Raw genomic sequence first — 13194 nt, forward strand, 5'->3', positions numbered from 1 at the left:
TTTGCAGTTTGAAAATTGCTAATGCGAAAAAAAAAAGAGTCAAGAACAAAGCTTCAACATATGATTGCAGCTATTTTAACTATACTTTCCTCTTTTTTATTTGTTTTTTAACATTATTACTTCCAATTTTTGCCGCAGAGTGACAATTGTAGTTTTAAACTATTCTTCATGAGCAGAGAATGAACATTTAATAAACAGCTTACAGTTTTGATGTAGAATTATGTGTTATACCTCCTCACTATCCATAGTGTGTAATCAATATATCAATGTATATGTTGGACCTTTGTTATATTGCTATTAATGAAATTCATAGAGTAATAATTATTCACATTGTTTAACTTGTTCAGCACTTATTCAATATTTATTTGCATTTAATCGATTTTTTCAAAATTACAACTTCGTTCTGTTTTAGACTTTAGATCCAGGAAGACTCTGGTGTTGTGAATGAATCTCTGTCAGTTATTAAGAGTCAAACAGAGAATGAATCCTAGACTAGAGTTCTTCCTGGGTCTAAAGTCCAAAACAGCAGGGTGTGCAAAGTTTTCAGCAAAAAATACCCAAACCTGAAGGAACCTAAGGACAGTCAGATTTAATCTCAGAAGAAGGAGACATGTTCCAACACCCAGTCGACTGAGACTGGCAGCAGCATGATGCCCAACCAATTAATGAGAAGCTGGTGTCCAAAGGAGCAGAAACACGTCAATGTTCCTGTACTTCAAAGTTCATACCCTCCATTTGTCTCATAAACTAATTTTCTGCCTTCACTTCGGTTTTCTGTTTTGACAAACACAAGATCAGAGCTGACAGGCTGATAAACAGACTTGAGACCTGCAGCACTACATCAAGACCTTGCCTGACTGAGCTGTAGTAAATATCATTTCAGCCTGGCTACTAGCAGGTCTAAGAGTTTTTTGAATAAGGGGCCACAAGTTACACACAGGGGACAATTACATGTCCAACATCCATGCTAAATTTGTGATTCAGTAAAGTGCGCATTTACTGTAAGTACTTCCTTGTTAGCTCTATAGCTATGACATAAGACACATTTTGAAGTAAATTGTTTACTGCAAAAATATTGGTATTGATATTATATACAATCCAATCCAAATAGTGGCTTTAGAGATAAGTGAATAGCGATAGCAGGTACCTGGATCTCCTTAGGGTGTGATGAGAAGCATTTGACCTTGCGAACAGTCTGTCTTCCCCTCAGCACTAGTGATTGACAGGTCCGCTGGCCAGTCACGCAGCTAACATCCACCCGCTCCAAGAAATGTACAAAAATCTGCCAGATCTGGGAGGGCGCCGCCATCCACTTATCACTACAGAGAGAAAACATCATCAGGAACAGATAAGCTAAAACCCCCTGGAGACACAGCAGGAGCAGCAGGAGGTTGAGAGATAAGGAGGGCTGATCTACCGCTACGTCCTAATGAGCAGAAACACCACCATCATCATCACCATCATCCTCATCATCAGCAGCAGCATCTTCTTCTTGCTGCTGAAGATGAAGGGACTCTGACTCTGAGGAAGTGATGTAGTCAGACACTCAGACTAATTCTGCGACAACAGCTCTCAACAAGAATTTGGAGAAAGACCTCAAGTGATGAGTGTTTTTGAGTGCAGAAAACATTGTCAGTCCTACACTCCTGACTGTGTCCTCCCTGCACACTCCCGCTGACCTGAACTCACTTACACTTTAATAAGAAACACAAACACTAGTCATACGTTATTAGGACCTGAACTGTACTAAAGTTTACTCTGTGTTTGTTTCATTCACTCCAGGAGACACATTTTTAAGGACATTGAAAATGTGGTGAGCAGACACACACGCACGCACGCACACACGCACGCACGCACGCACACACACACACACACAAACACACACACACACACACACACACACACACACACTATTTTTCTTAGCAGAGTCAGATTGATGTATTGGTTATGTGTGTTTATTTTTATTAAGGATATTTTAATGTTTTTAAGTCTCATTAAAATGTCATAGTATAAATATTCTTTAGAATTAGGTTCCTTGCTCCTTTAAACAGTGTACTTGAATGATTATGCTATATCATCAATATTATACCAGTGGTTTTAAATGGTTTCACAATTTCTTTCAGATCCAGGCGGAATTGGTATTGCACGAAGAAATATCCTCAACTGAATTAATATTGAATCAAATCAGAAATCGAATTGAATTAAGACCTTGTGAATCAAAATCAGGGGCAATACCCAGCACTTAAGAAATGACCAATATATATGTGAACTGTCAAGAAAAGGAATAATAGATGTATTATCACTGTGAAACATTTTGGGTGGACCAATGTTCAACCAATGTAAAAAGTTAGTCTGGAGCCCTGATCAGTGTTGTTGGGTTGAAGCTGCTGCTCTGGATAATTTTAGATTAAAATTGACACTTTTACATGTTGCAGCAAATAAACTCTTTTGAATTGTTGCTTAGGAAATACTTTATTCAAAAGCTCTTACAATGCTTTCTTGAAACAAAGCTGGATTATCATGTCAGTAAACAAGGTTTTGCCCTGAGCCTTCTGCACCAGTGAAGTTAAATATCAACTACGAACAGTTCAGCATCATAGCCCTGCAGAAATGTATGAGCCTAAAACAACTTGTAACTAATCCTGTAATATTCTAATTTACATTGTTGGTTTCTGTGTAACAACCACAAACTGATTCACAAACATAGAGTGTATCATGAGTTTATGTTTTCATTGTCTGTTGGCAGGATTTCTAAAAAACATAAAAAAACTCATTACATTGTTTTTGTTTTGTAGAAATTTAGTTGGGTCATGACCCAACAAAGAACTGACTCAATTTCGGAGCAACTTGTCATAAATGGGCGGAACTATTAAGCCTCTGAATATCACACAGATGTATAGATTTACAGTCGCCCACTATCAAACATTTAAGAGGCAACTTCCTTCAAGTTTGAATGGTTATTTCTTTGGAATAAATTTGAAATAACATTTCTGCTGGCTCAAAGTCGGTGTTCAAAGTCCTTACTTATGATAATGTTGTGCTGATGAGATAAAAGATCAAGTTTTACGTTACTTGCGAAACTTACAAGTATAACTTTAGGAGATGCTCCACATTCCTCATTTAAACACAGGCAATAGGCTGATCTTCTGATATTCTCCATGTAAAATAACACTTATATACATTTCTTTAAATAGTCTTCATTTTTATTTATAATAAAGTTTTTTGTCATAATGTTGCAACTTTTTTCTTCAATTTTGCCTTAATTCTCCATCACACTATCCAGTCCTTGGCACTGGGATAAGTTTTCATGATCAGAAAACAGCAATCTTGACTTGTAGTGTCCTCGACTTCTCTACTGTGATGTTTCTGTTATCCTCAAACCTTTTCAGCCTGGCTGTCGACATGTGAACTGCACAAAGAATCTTTTCTTTTGACACATCTGCATTATGACAAACTCATATATTCAAGCGAGAACAACTGAAGCTCTTTAATTTGACATCCACTATTTTGAGTGGCATTGAGAAAATCAACTACTCTCACAAAAAAACCCAAATTGTTTTCCTCATCCAGTCTAATGCAGATCAGCTCTAGAGTAAATATGTGGCATTTGCTAGGGGGCAACCACTGGTCCTACATATCAACAAACCCAAATACAATCCTGCTGGGGTTGGAAAACTAGAGGAAGAGCTCAGTAACTTCAGGCAGTCAGACCAGAAAACCTCCATCTGATTATTTCATTAATTCAAGCCCACATGAACAATTTCATTAGCTTGTGTGTGTGTGTGTGTGTGTGTGTGTGTGTTCCCTGTATACAGCATGCCTATAAATAATACATACGTGAAAACCATCACAAAGAACATTTTTATGTGTGGACTGGGACTCCCTGGCACTTTCAAGTACACATCCTGAGGCTCCCCTGGCACCTTGACAGAAACAGAGTAGAAAGGCAGAAAAATGTTAAAGTGGAGGGGCAAAGAGAAAAAAAGGAAGCTGGAATAAAAGAAACCCTATGTTAGCACTTCAAAAAAAGTGTGTGGTATGATGTAGGGACGAGCCTTTTGTGTATGAAAACAGTTTGGAATTCATGACAGCAGAGACAGAATAAAGTGCTTTCACCCAGAACAGGAGATGGTGCTTGAAGATAACTGTTCAATTAATTCCCTGCTAATATTAGGTGAGGGTCATTTGTAGTATAAGAAAACATATTCTCTCACCAGCATCCTCGTCTGGCAGATGATGTTAGGGTCACTGCAGCGAACAGAAATGGTTGTGGCATCTGGGTCTTGGACTGGTTCAACATACACCAGAAAACAGAGAAAAAGAAAAACAATATATCCTGAAATAAAAGATTTGATCTCGATGGTAGATCAGAACAGTTTTTTTTAATGGAATCCCTTTTAAGCACCTTGTTCATCTTATGGAAAACATTATGAATTTTTTATATGCACGTATAAATATACACACATAAACATGCATAGGTGCTTTATATTAATCATTTTATGCATTTCACTTTTTCCTGCTTTTCATTTCCTGCTTTATTTCCAGAAGCCTCTCAGTTATTATGAACCTTTCTTGTGATAGAAAATGTATCACATTGGAAGATAGTTTATGTTGATATTTTAGTAAAAAAGCAATAAAATGAAAGAGGAATATATTATTCATTCCCATCTGCTCCACCATGTTGTATTTACGTTATTGTATTTCTGTATGTGCACATTTGTTTACGTGCCTTTTGGTGAGTAAGTCAGTGAAAGCAACACTAAAAATGCAATTATATGCAAATGAATAAAATGAATCACACGAATCTATCCAATCTAGACACAGTCAGGGGAGCAAAGATGGGAGCTGTGGGACGGGGGAGTAATGGCTGACAGGGGATAACTGGGGGTAACTGTTACCACCTGTGGGGTCGTGCCAGGGAGGCAGGCGGATGGCCTTCTTCAGGAAACAGAGCTCAGGGTGGTAAAGTCGGTATGTCTGGTTGACAACGTGGGGCGTTGGCTCCACATTCACCTGGCAGATGGCCATCGGTTTGCCGTCGTCTGCTTTGAAAGTAACCTGTGGAGAGACGGTCGACAGTATCAGCAGCGCGCCACTGCCCTGCTTGATGTCAGACATCACATCCAGAGCAATCAAAGAGAATTTTTATCATTATGAGGCAGTTAAAATCTGCAGTGAGGAGCAAACCAATAAAACATTCACAGCTGGGCTATACGCTACTTAAAAGAGACCAGTTCATTACAACCCGCTCTTACCTCTGTAGTTTTTTTTTCATTTCTATCATTAATGATAACAGGGCATTGAACAAAGTAATTACTGATCTCTGGGAACATGGCTAGAGCAAGAATGTTCTCACTACATGAGAGAGGTTGTAGACAAGCCAACCATTTTTATCCAGATTATCAAAAAAGAGAGAAGGAAAAATCAATATTTACTTGTAAGAGAAAAGTCAGAAAAAATAAATTTGTCTGACAGAAACATATATTTGTATTTATTTATCTGTGGATCCCTTGGGCAGTTTCACTCCACAGGCAGGGAAACATTGCTCTTAACCACTTTATTTGAAGGTAAACCTGAAGTGAGCATTAGAGTGCATGTATTAATGTTTGTGCAACAGCAATTTCCCCGAGTCTCAGCTATGAATTTGGATAAAACTGAGTACAGTTCTTTTTTTTTTTTTCAAGCATTGGAATTATATGGAAAGAGGAGCAAGGTTGTAATTATTGTGATTTGTGTATGTGTGTGTATGTGTTTGCACGTTTGTGTGTGTGTGACCCTCAAACAATACCGGTCCTGTGTTATTAGACATTTAGAGAACACTCTAATTCCTCCATTCTCTTTCGTGAAATGTTTTCTTCCCGAGGCACTTCAGCTCTAAATAACATATGAAGCTTTTTTGTTTAAATGCAGTCTTTGAGATGGTTTCTTTTAGAAAAAAATCCCCAGAGTATAATGATGATGGAACTGTACAGTGGAATATAAAAACTGGCTTCAATCTGCCTACTGAAGCCCCTCCAGACACACTGAATGTACTTTGAAGTAGGCTGCATTAAAATTGCCCTTAGGATCTGTGCAAATCCACACAAATGTGTTCCTACACATGTACTAATTACATATGATATCTGGTATACACACACATACCCAGACATATTCAAACACATCGGAATTGCTAACCCTCTCACGTACGATCATACTCTGCACCATCTAACAAGTGTTTGCTGGCTTGATATAAAGTAATAACAATTTAGTTTAGCACCTTTCAAAAGCAAAGTGCTTCAAATAAGTACAATTGTTAAAAAAGAAGACAAGACAAAGGGCAGTTTAATTACATTTGTTTTCAGTTGCTTTTTTAAGGCGTCAATAGAGAGCGCAGATCTTATGTCTATAGGATGAGTATCACAGCCATGACTTCAAATGTACAATCAACTTTCGTGTGAGGGACAACCAGGAAGCTCTGCTCAGAAGACCTGTATGATATAATAACAACATTTAATAATTATAATCCAAATAACGATTGATAGATCACATAGCTGAATTACAGGATATAAATCAATTACGAATGTTACTTCGAAAAAGATGCCAGGACCTAAACAGCTCAGACTTTTTAAAGTTATTTTCAATTATGTGATTTTGCTAACATCCCCTCTCTCCAATTTCCTCAGACTCCAACTCCCAGTGGCACACAACCTTACATAAAGCACATCATTCCTGACGTTACGGTCTGTTATCTCCAGCTGATTAGAATAATAAGATAAGAGCCATGGAGGATGAGTTGCAGATTACCTTCTCTGATGACTTCTTGGATGAGGCCCTGAAATCTGTCAACTCCTCCTCAAGCTGTGCTATAGACTTCATCTTATACAATTCAAGGTACTTCACAGACTTCATTATAGCAAGGCCAAACTTAGCCACTTTGTCTCTAGTCCCATGTGATCTAACCCACACGTTCTGGCAAACACATTTATTCAATCTACAAATATTTAAAATCTGTCCATCCCCTCACATAGCCATTGTTGTAGACCTCCAGATGAAGTTAATGCAACAAGCCAAGGAAACATCATCATCGTCACATCTCTAATCACTTGCAGAAGAATTCTCTTTTTTGTGGAAATCTCCCCTTTCATCATTATTCAAAGATTGGCTGCATGGTACTCATGACCCTGGGCAGTCACAGTCAGTCACAGTCAGGCTCCACATTGGATCCCTCAGACCGTTGTTGTGTGTAGGCCTTAGACCAAACCCTCAATTATCGGGCATATCAGCCTGGATGTGAACATCTTTTCCTTTTTTTCCTCCGTGTTCCTTTACTGGTATTCTTTTAGGCTACTTCACGTCTGTGAATGAGTCTGGAGTGGGATGGGATTGCTGGAAGAGGGTATAATTTGCCTCCTTGTTAAATTGGAGATGAAAATCTGTACATTGTGTGATGCCAGGCTATATATCAAAGTAGATATAAAAGAGCATTACTTGACTGTAATGATTTTGGTGACCTCCTGTCCTTACCCCTAACACCGCTGATATGTCAGAATTTCCCTTTGTCCAACACTTTGATGAGACACGTTAACTAGAAATTTCATGGACTGATTCTCATGAGAGCTGCTGTGCATGTTCATGTCCCTAATGGATGAGCCCTAACGTTATATTGGATTTCCCTCATCCTCATAATTCCATAATTAGGACACGCTTTTCTGTTGCCTTTCTTGAGCTTAACAAAATTGTTCTGATGTTTAAAATAAAGGCAATGGAAGTCCCACATTGCAAAAAGCGCACTTTAAATACAGTCTGATTTATATAATAAAATGTTTTTCTCTTCAATTTGGTGTCAAGGCAGTTAAATGGTATTTGCAGGGTCGTGACTTTGAGCCTATTCAGCAGCTATGGAATAAGCAAACACACCGACTTTGAGCCAGCAAATCTCACGGAGGCTGTTATAGCAGCGTATTAATGCCACATGGTAATGGTTGTATGGTCTTTATGTTCGGATGTCCATATATTTTTTTCAGGTTGTGTATCATTACAAATGAAACATCTCTCAATTAAATTCCATTCCAGCAGTTCAAACAATTATTTCTTTTACATTAAAAACTTTCTCAATGATGAAGTGAACAATCATTACTCCAGTGTGACAGATTCAAAATTCCAGTCATGGGAAACAAAGTGGACCCTGTGTACTATACACACAGAGGCTGATCCCTGCCAAACGGCAGCTGTCCAAGTCATTGATGTGTCAGATTTGTGGGCCCACACTGACTTGCAAGAAAAGCCCATATCTGGCTCTGGTGATGTGTGCTGACTGACAGTGGTGCCAAAGCTGGCATCCTGACAGCTCTCCTGCTGGGGCTTGTCAGATTTAGCGGGACACAGATTTGATCCAGACCTGACCTCTTTGACCTCTTGACAGGATTTTTGCTCGGGGCAGCAGTGATGACACTGACATACTAATACACACAAACTGTAGGCATACACAAACACTTACACAAACTGTTGGCAGACTGGCAAATATTTCAGATATCATTCTGTGCAATGGGATAGCTTCGGGGTACTGTAATCGACACGAACGACAAGATTATTGTGTGGCACTGGTGAGCATAGTTGGATATCTTGTTTTTAAAAGTAGAAGAAGCCACATGCTGATAATGTCAGCATATATTTAAGCTCACATTCGTGAAAGGGAGGACTGAAAGGTCATTTGAATGGATTAATGTGGAACAGAAGTTAATTTTGGTGACAGCAGAGGGGCTGCAGAACAAAGCACATCAAATATAGACGTAGAGCACGTCTTATCTAAACAAGCATATTCACATTATTTCTCCTTCCTCTAAACTTCTAAGATATTATAAATGCCTGAAAAGTGGGTAAAGGGGCGAAACAACTTAAGAGTAATATTGTATATGCACAGTTCATTTCAAATAGATTATCAGACAAGCTGTCCACCAATTAGGTTCATTACATTCGCCAGCCTGACATTTGCCCGTCGGAGATGATAAACAATGTTGAGTAAGATAAAAGTGATTTGCAGCATATAATTTTGCTTGACAATCTTGTCTGGCTGGTATAACTTTTTAAATAGTTGACTTCAAAGTGTTCATTGTGTCAGAGCTGTGAATGTGTGGGAGAGGAAAGGAGAAGAGGAGGGAGGGGGCGACATACTGCCACTCTGCAGAGACTTGTCTGAGAGCTGTTGCTAGACTTTGGGATCCAGCAGAAGGTTAACCTGACTAGACCCCAAATCGAAAGCTTCATACTGCAAACTTTAGTTGAATGAAAAAACCCACTAACACCCAATAACATCTGGCTTTTCTCTGCAATGGGAATGGATTAAATCGGCATTTTCTCCAGGGGTCAAATGACTCTGCAGTAGACACGTTTTAATCGGCTGCTGCTCTGTTGGTCAGTGATGAAAACATGACACCTGGGTGAACTTGCTAATTTGGTAAGAGAGCAAGCTGAGAGAGCGCCTCAGTTGTCGGTACTTTAGTTACATTGACCATGATGCACCAGGGAAAGAATTCAAGAGGCAAACTGCTTTACTTATTGGATTTACCTTCGATTCAAATATTTTTGTATATCCGCTAACCTTGGTGTAAAACGGGTATAACAACCAATATACCTCAAGATGCTTAACAAATTTGATGACATTAAACCTCTTATCGTGGCCAAGAGACACACTGTACGCCCAGATTGCACTGCAAACCCGTAGCCTGCTATTATTCCAGCCCTGGGACAAACAAATCAGGGATTAAGAGTCAGAGGACTTGAGATGGAGATAAAGTCCAGCAGAGAACAGATATTGCACAAAATATAAGCAGCACACTCTGTACCTTGATAGTTTTGGCAGCAACAATGTTGGACTGATTCTTCTTGGCCATCTGAGAACCTTTGCCTGTAGGTAAAAAGCTCGGTCCCTGTAAGGATTTGATAAGAAACCGAATGTTTATCAAAGTCGAGCATCAACTAAACAACAACAAATGGCTGCAAAGAAAATGCAACATCTGTGCATCCAACAGGGAAACTGTAAATGATCACAAACAGCAGATTAGAACCAGAGGCTATAAAACCCCCCAGTCTTCCACAGGAGATAACGGCAGAACCTGTGAAAATGACATTTAGTTCAGATATCCTTCGTGCACCAGATTACCTGTACTATACATGTGTATGACTGGCCCTTGAAATAAGATCAAATATGGTGAATAATCCTTGAGTAATCGTCACATCATATCAATAAAATTTCAACTCTTATCTCTGCTTCATCTCTTATTCATATTCTCACAGCATTCTCACACCAAAAACGCAACCTTCAGACCACACAGCAAATCAAATGTAAAAGATTTTCCTGAACTAGAATCAATAAGAAGACCTGTGAAATACTGTGATATCGAGAAGCAGTAAGGGGGGGCTACTTTGATCTTTCATCTGTGGTGATGGAAAAAGATGTGTTGACTGTTTCTATAAACTAACTTTTCTAATCTCACTGCCCAAATAATCTATTTCAATGCTTTCTGCAATAATTACCATTCCAAAGATGCCATCAGCATTGAACACTGTACCTGAGGGGCCATGGTGTGATCACAGAGGAAGCTCTGGTACTTCAGGGGAATATGGATGCTCTCTTTGGGCCGGAGGTAAACCCTCGGACCCGGAGAACCCTTCTCCCAGTGGAACATGTTCTCCTCCAGCGGAGTGGGAGTTTGGGTTAGTGCTTTGAAGTATCGCCACTCCTCTGTGTTGGTGATGACACTGAATGGAAAGATTAAAAGGACACGAGTGAGATGAAAGCAGGCTCTTATATGTTTAAGGGATCCAGCCAGGATCAGACATGGACGTGTTAAACATCAAGAATAAAAATCAAAGGCCTCACTGTGGAACACTGCAATGTTCATGAGAGCCTTTAATAAGATGGTGTTGAAACAAACAACATGGTGATGTGTTTGTTTGTTTTTCTGAACAGCAGCTATCTAAAAAAAGACAGAGATGTAAATGTCCTAATGTTGCAGCAAAGGCTACAGGGTCATTAGAAACACATTTGCTTCATCTCAGGTATATGAATTTGTTTATAACATTTCACAGAAATTTGGACATTTACTTATGCTACATATTAATAGTAGTCATTCAGTCAGTTTGGTGGTACAGGAATAACAGTGTTAAAAATTGGTTCATCGTCTGGAGAGCAAGGATAGTTATTTTTGTATTTTTAAATTATGTTTAAAAACAGTAGGAAATGTAAAGTTGGTGTGGTCAGTCAGTCATAAAGAACATTAATATCACCCTATAGGCACCATGAATATCCACAGAAAACTATGTTTGAACTGTCAACATCAACAGGTTTTCACAGGATCATGAGCAAAACAAATTAACAACAGGGAAGGGGGATCTTTTCTGATAACTTCTGCTAATCAGTAAAATCAACTGAATTAAAACACTTTGAAGTTTCATAGAAAATATTATGTCAGTATTGAATTATTGCTGCACAAATGAGTTGTACTGGGTGAATTTTGAAATGCAAGGTGAGTGTGCCTAATCAAGCTTAAATGCTTAAATGACATGATCATATTACTGATCTCATTCCACACAGAGGAAGAAGGCTAATAGGCTTATTTCCCAAAATGTTGAACTGTTCATTTATTGGTGTTAAGGTGTTTAAAATATGTAATATATATGTATATACTAATGTTAGAATGGAATATTTTAGAATAATAATTGTAAGTTCAGAGCAGTATGAACATTTAAATTGAGCTCAATCCAAGGTCGATCATGCTGTCTGTTTAATCAAAGAAAGCAGTTGTCAGAAAGATGTATAGAGGTCAGTGAAAGTAAAAGCCTCCCACAAACCCTAGCAAATGGATTTTTAGGGAGAAAGCAGCAGGAACAGATAACACGTTTCAACAGAGGGAGGTCTCAACTCCCCCTGCTCTGCTTCCTTTGAATGCAAAAAATTTCATGCACTGCTACAAAAAGGGGGCTGCTTTAAACTTCAAAGGTTCCAACCCATCGGCATGGCGAGGTGAATTTCTCTCAATAAGGCAGCGAGACTTGATGAATTTTTAAGGGCCCCACCTCGCTAACATTAGGGAGAGATGCAACACTCAGTTCCATTAAATTTTTTGGGAGATTCCCACCTGTGCATTTTGAATAAAACACTTTGCCTGTGGCTTATTATGACAACAAAGGCTGTCAGCGTACAGTTATTTCACCTGAGCCTCCATGAAGAACCATGGGTTGATTCACTGTTAAGGAAAGAAAATAGAGCAAGGGAGGATGTGCAACAGACATGGACAAGTAAAGAACAGAAGGTACAATATAAACGACAAAATGATTTAAAGAGGAAGACATGAATGAGTTTTGAGTAGCAAAAGAGATAATGAGAGGGAAAAATGATAAGAGAGAAAGCCGCAGTGAGGACCGTAGCACAGGAGCTGTACAGCCTCCTATCTCTCCACTCGCCAGCAGCCATAGCTCACACTGGGCTCTGTGAGGCCAAGTGTAAAAGGTAGCCATGGAAAATGGATGGCAACAGGTGGCAAACGTCTCCTCCACGTCAAGAGCAGCCCGTGGGCACTAAACCGCAGCACACATCAAAGCCTCGACCATCCCAAACTCTCTCTTTGAGGGTCAGACTCCTCTTCTGTTTGTTTCTGCACAACACAGAACTAACCCAAGGCCTTGTTTATGTCTCCACATCTCACAGTTCCTTGTCAAATATTGGTTGAAATATCGACAATGAAGTAACAGCAAAGTAGCCTCCGTGCACTCACCCATGCAGTTCAGCATTACAGTGGTCTGGGGCAAGATTTGTTGTTTGTGTTTGTCTGCCTCAAACACTGGGCAAATACAGCAACAACAAAAAACCACAGCTAATAAATTCTATACATCACAACAACAGACATATGAGGGACTGAACACCAAGTGTTCAGATTCAGGGATTTCTCTGGAATTTAAAAAAAAGCCCTTCTCTCTGAAAAGTTTCTAGGCAAAACTGAGAGTTGTTTGCGATTGTTCGTACTAAAACAAGGAGATTTCCTCTTAACCTCTGTGTCTCTAACATACCCACCCTTGTTAAATGCTGAAGACTGTAACTGAAAAACATTACTGCAGTAATATTACTCTATCGATCTTCAAGCTGCTATTTCTAAAAAAAATAATTGTCATCCAATGGAAGATCAGTTCATCTTAAGGACAAAATATTCTTCAGAATAG

At 39.0% G+C, this 13194-nt stretch overlaps 1 protein-coding gene across 4 annotated transcripts in view; it reads right to left on the bottom strand.

The window, feature by feature from the left end:
• nphp4 (nephronophthisis 4) overlaps positions 1-13194 on the bottom strand; it is a 151033-nt gene that overhangs the window by 5457 nt on the left and 132382 nt on the right. For 3 of the 4 annotated variants that reach the window (XM_069527117.1, XM_069527119.1, XM_069527116.1), the window contains 6 exons: positions 10548-10737; positions 9822-9905; positions 4899-5058; positions 4215-4288; positions 3838-3923; positions 1148-1319 (listed from right to left, as the gene is read on the bottom strand). In XM_069527117.1, the coding sequence (XP_069383218.1) occupies positions 1148-1319; positions 3838-3923; positions 4215-4288; positions 4899-5058; positions 9822-9905; positions 10548-10737 (766 nt within the window). The remainder of the gene's footprint in view (positions 1-1147; positions 1320-3837; positions 3924-4214; positions 4289-4898; positions 5059-9821; positions 9906-10547; positions 10738-13194) is intronic. The other variant, XM_020088675.2, reaches the window with a different exon arrangement.

This window comes from Paralichthys olivaceus, chromosome 6 (genome assembly GCF_024713975.1).
Source record: "Paralichthys olivaceus isolate ysfri-2021 chromosome 6, ASM2471397v2, whole genome shotgun sequence".
Classification (NCBI taxonomy): Eukaryota; Metazoa; Chordata; class Actinopteri; order Pleuronectiformes; family Paralichthyidae; genus Paralichthys; species Paralichthys olivaceus.